At 38.6% G+C, this 5,681-nt stretch overlaps 1 protein-coding gene across 1 annotated transcript; it reads left to right on the top strand.

Annotated features, from left to right (window-relative positions):
• The first annotated feature begins 1,054 nt into the window (after window positions 1-1,054).
• Window positions 1,055-5,156, top strand: LOC137712943 (uncharacterized). The gene is made up of 5 exons (XM_068452150.2): window positions 1,055-1,518; window positions 1,754-4,073; window positions 4,170-4,230; window positions 4,317-4,540; window positions 4,881-5,156. Exons 2-5 carry the CDS (start codon window positions 1,777-1,779, stop codon window positions 4,933-4,935), a joined length of 2,637 nt encoding a protein of 878 aa, XP_068308251.2. The 5' UTR covers window positions 1,055-1,518; window positions 1,754-1,776; the 3' UTR covers window positions 4,936-5,156.
• Window positions 5,157-5,681: the final 525 nt, after the last annotated feature.

Genomic DNA, 5,681 nt, shown 5'->3' with positions numbered 1-5,681 from the left:
CAAAAAATAAAATATAATCATACTAATTTGGAGTGTTATTAATTTAGGTTGTTGATGGCAACTGACCGGTACATAGATATGTATCACATGATGGCATGATGGGATCGTATTAAACAAGTTAAGAGCGTGTGAAAACTACTCTTAAAACTTCTTGTACCGTGCGTGTGATACTGCTATCCTTCATAGGTCGTCGTTTGTATAAGTTTATCATACGATTGTCGGTCTCAAATTCTCAAATTTGGATAAAAAGAAGGAAGATTGCGTTAGGTGGTCGACATAAAGTACTTTGTTTGCACGTCGAATCTTTATGATAATGAATCCTAAACGAAATTGTGCTAAAATTAGGTTGTCATTCGCAATCGATCTCACTCGATGAGATAATACTTTGTACAAATTGTATGAGTAAAAAAATCAAAATAACTAGCAATGGTATTTTTAGTTTTTTACCCATACCCAGCAAGGTTAACAAAAGCCATTTACCTGCGTCAGTTTACCTGGTCAGAGGCGCAATGAAGAATGTTTGCTTTCTTAACACCAATTCAACGCCGGCCGATACAAAGAGAGGTGATTTATGCTACAAATCAGTCGTAGGCACGACTAGAATTATTTTTTTGGACAAACTATTAAAACATAAACGTTCCCAACATCTTGACTTGACTACATAAATGTATTATCAAATTATTAAAATACTAAATTTACACAACACACATAAATGTAGGGAATTGTTATTAGCATTTCGAAAATCTCATTCTACACTCCAAACTTTCTATTTTAGGAAAGAAAAATACACTTGTGAGAAGTGTAGAATAAGATTTTTGAAATGTCAATAACTCTTCCCTAAATGTATTATCGAATTATTTGAAGTGCAAATAATAAAACGAATATAAGTGGTGCAAGTTGTAGAGTGAACCAGTTTGTGGCATACATTAACGAATAAAACAATTAACATACTTGCTAAATGAGATGTATACTTTTGATCTTTAATTCATCCAATCAAACGGTATTGAATAAGTGATTCGCTTTTTAAATAGAGGGCAAAAATGTTTTGAACAAAGATCGCGAAAGAATTTAACTAGGACCACTTAAAAGGAAAATTGAAAGTTCCAAACAAGTACGCGTTGGCCTTTTCAAGCCAGCTTTTTCTCACAACAGTCTTGAAAACTATCGGGAATCGGACCCAAATTTCCAAATGTACGAAATTCGAAAGGCAAGTTCCAACCCTACCTTTTCAAAGTCTCTCCAAATTTTAATTATTTTCTAAGAAAAAATGTCAACTGTAATTATTGTTTGAAGGCAAGGCAAAATTGTGGCAGTTTCAGAAACCTCTGTTCTTTCGACGGCCAAGTCCAAAGTCTTTATTCATAGCGTCTGGGGTAATGAAGGTTTGTGGGTTTGGAAGCAAACTTGAATTGGGTTTGGTTGGCTTTCTGGTTTGTGGGTTTTCGTTTTCGATGCTAAATAATATCTGGAAGGGCCTAAAGTTCAGTACTTGATCCTGCTAGAGCTGATGTTCTTGAGGTAGGTTTTTCGAATTTTGGTTCTTTTTTTAATCTTTTCCGTGCTGTTTGGTTGCTGAGAAAATAAAATAACTAGGAAAGAAAATACAGTTTGACTTTTGGAAATTTGAATTGTTATGCTTCCAAGTTTATCATCTTTTTATTCAGTTTCTTGCTTCTGTTTGTTTATGATTTATGAGAAGTTTAAGGTACTAATTTGATGTGATTCTGGGATTTTTGGCCATTGTTGTTTCCAGAGGCATTAGGTTTGAGGACAGTGATGGATTTGAGGAGAGCTAGAGGAAAAGAGAGAGTTTTCGGAGATAGAAAGGTTAATTCGATTAGCGGTAGTTCATCAAGAACAGACAACAAAGAGGTTATGGTTGATAATTATGGTAATAATGTTAGGGAAAGGGTTAATGGTTTAAGGTTTGAGCAAAGAGGTGCAGCTATAGAAACTGAGTTTGTTGAAAAATACAGTCGAATTTCGCAGTTCCCAATAGATAATTGGATGTCTGGAGATGAGATTGAAACGAACATGAGTAGGTCTATGTCTGTAAATTCAAGTGTAGGAGATGTTTCAGCCCACTTACAGAATTTTGCTGGGTCAGTGAGAGCAAAAGGAAGTATGGACCAGTTTTGGGGTGTAGAAAGAGATTGGTTTGATGGGTTTTACGCGAGCTCCAGGGTCGGGGCTCAGCGTGGAAGAATCCCAACTTCTGCTTATCCTGACGAGAGGCCATCAAACTATAAGGTAGATTCTTTTGATGGTATGAGTGAAGTTGCAAATTTGGAACAGGATCGAGCGGAGCTTCTAAGGAAGTTGGATGAGCTGAAGCAGAAACTGAGCGGATCTTATGATGTGGTTGATAAACCATGGGAACCGGTTCCTACGGAGAGGAGTAGGACCCCGCCTGATCCTTATGGTGACCGGTTAACTTATAATCTTTCCATGCAGCCTTACGCTGTGGACGAGCAGATGACAAGGCCCCCTTACTTAAACCATAGCCATGGACATGTTCCTTTTATGGGTTATCGTAACATGGATACGCCAAACTTCTATCCTCCTCAAAGGCATCCCTTGAATGCAATTCCTGAATATGAGGATCCATCTCAGCAACAAATGAAACGGAGGCCTCCTCCTCATCTACTCCAGTACCCAAGACCACAATCTCATGAGTACTTTATGGGGCAGCGCATGGAATTCAGTTCAAATCCACATGATAACACTTCTCACTCGCCTGCTTGCTCTTGTTTAGGATGCTACAACCAGAATCCGGTAGCTTCACCCCAAGTCTCGCTTGATGATTTTGGGAATCAAAGGGTTCCAAAAGCTCCGGTTAGTTTGAATACCTACCAACAAGTCAAGCCACATGACTATAATCCCCGACATGCTAGTCCTCCTCCATTGCACACAAGATGGCAAAGCGACTTTGATTCAGAACCAAGAAGCACGATGGCAGTTAATAGGCGTGGACAAATCTTCCATCCTGTAGCAGGAGGTGCCCCATTCATCACATGCTTTAGTTGCTTTGAAGTACTGAAACTTCCTAGAAAACTTAAGAATACCAATAATAATCAGTCAAAACTGCGGTGTGGTTCCTGTTCAACTGTTATCTCACTTGAAATCAAGAGTAAAAAGCTCATTACTTCTGCTCCTAAAGATTCCAAGCAACAATCTTCTGAGGTTGATCAAAGTTCTAATGAGGCATTAAAAGGCAGCATTTCAAGTCCTCATGGTAGTCTGAATGCAGGTGACACCAGATCCTGCTGTGATGATTTAGATCATTCTGATCATTACTTGCCATCCATAGAAACCAAAGACAATTTACTGACAGAAGCATTTAAAGGCAGCATTTCAAGTCTTCATGGTAGTCCGAATGCAGGTGACATCAAATCCCGCTGTGATGATTTAGATCATTCTGATCATAACTTGCCATCCATAGAAACCAAAGACAATTTACTGACAGAAGATCAGACGCTGAACGTGGATGAATCTGAGAAGAGGCAAGGTCTTACTTCAACATCTTCCATCTCTTCCAAGAAGGAGGAGGAGGAGGAGGTGGAGATATCAGATTGTGTAATCGCAAATAGAGATGTTCCTGACTCTGCTGAGTTGCCAAAAAAAGATTCATTTTCTCCAAAGCGTCCAGGTTTGCCTCTTTGGGAGCAGTCTGATAGTCCTAAACGTACAGTAAGCGGAGATGAGAAGGGAAATGATTGTGACTGCAAGAACCAAGACAAGGCACTCTTTAGAAAGATCACTTCTCCACAGAATTCTGTGAAAGATAGTTCGGTGGAAACTGACGTAGATGTTTCTTACAATGAATATCTCAACACCAACATTTCTCAAGACTCCGCAGAGGGAAGAAATGAACAAGATCACCCCAAAATCGGCAAGGGTGCTGATTCCTTCTTAGTGGGTCTCATCAAAAGGAGCTTTAAAGATTTCTCAAAATCTAATCAAGCTGTGGAGAAAACAAGGCCTACTGTTTTTATTAATGGGCAACCTATACCGGATCATGTCGTTAAGAAAGCTGAAAAGCTCGCTGGCCCGATTCAACCTGGAGATTATTGGTAAGTCTGCGTGTTGCCTCCCAAGTTAAGTGTATGACATATCTAAATTCCTTTAGCTAAAAGACTAACTTGTTTCGTGTCTGCATTTTTAACTAGGTATGACTTCAGAGCCGGATTCTGGGGTGTGATGGGCCAAACTTGCCTTGGCATAATTCCTGTGAGAACAATGAAATTTTGATTTGCAAATTTCCTTGTACATGGTTCATGTGGAATTATAAATAAAGCATTCATGTTGTCTTGCAGCCTTTTATTGAAGAATTCTATTACCCCATTCCAACAAGTTGTGCTGCTGGCAATACCAGTGTCTACGTAAATGGGAGAGAGCTACATCAGAGAGATTTGGACCTACTTGCAAGCAGAGGACTACCAACTACAAGGGATAAATTTTATACCGTCGAAATGTCTGGGAGAGTTGTGGATGAGGAGTTAGGGAAAGAGTTAAAAAGCCTTGGCAAACTTGCCCCCTCGTAAGTCCTTGTTCATATTTAAGTTTGATTACAGTCGCATGTTGATTACCGTCTTCTTTTTAAGATTCCAACGTAAAGAAAAATGCACAATTGATATCAAAAACCATTTGGCTTGATCCTTACTTGGCTATTGCCCTGTGTCTGCGAGTGCAAACTAAGATTACTGTCATTTTGTTGCTTTGCATTTATTAATTGCTTTTCTTTTACTATAACCACCTTTTGCTAAGATATCAACCTTGATAAGTAAAGATGTTTTTGTATCAGCTTGCCTGTTTCATTTTCATTTAGTTATCTGTATTCTTATTGATTCATTCATGACCGTTGACGTTTTATTGGACAGAGTTGAGAAGGCAAAGCGGGGATTCGGCATGAAAGTCCCCAGAATGGTTGTGTGAACATTCACTTTTGTGGCTTCGATTTCCTGATTTAATTTCGTGTGTTGTTGATACTTTAAAGATGATAGTGACAGGTCAATCACCAATTGCATTCTTGGCATGTTCTTAGATCCTAGGTGTTTGTTAGTTCATACGTTTGTATCTCTGCGAGTGTAGGTGACTTGTTCGATTATGTTGTAGGCATTTTGAAATTGATGCAGCAATTGTCCCTTTTTTTTTTTTTATCTTGTTGTATTTGTACAATACAATTCTTCTGTACTATCGACGTGCTTGTCCGTACATTCGGATTTCGCTTTATCGAGCCTCGTTGTCCCGGCGAGATTGCTGCTACATTATACATTGAAAGGTACAGAACATATTGCACTTATGTAAACCAGTTTTTGTCAAGCCTCAACCAAGTAGATTTCAACTTTTCATCTTAAATAAGCGTCTGATATGCGTACTGGTTTCTGATTCTGTCAAAGTAAGGGTGGTTTTTTTTCTATAAAATAAAAAAATAAATATTTGAGGAGGGAAATTTTGGATCTGATTGAAATGGAATCCTACCTTCTAGTGAGTATTTGCAATCTAATGCCCATGACAAGCCAAGATCTCGCTATGATATGCCAATGATGTTGTGACAAGTCAACGACATATGTATGGCATGCCAATCCTCACAAGTTGTCGATAGAAAGCATGTCATTGACATGTAATAGACTATCCTATTCTCGCTCCATATCAATAACGAGGCTCGTCATAGAGAAAGT

This window comes from Pyrus communis, chromosome 14, assembly GCF_041283825.1.
Source record: "Pyrus communis isolate YQ-2024b chromosome 14, ASM4128382v1, whole genome shotgun sequence".
Taxonomy (NCBI): Eukaryota; Viridiplantae; Streptophyta; class Magnoliopsida; order Rosales; family Rosaceae; genus Pyrus; species Pyrus communis.
The sequence above is the reverse complement of the archived record's forward strand: the minus strand, read 5'-3'. Positions and strand labels throughout refer to the sequence as shown.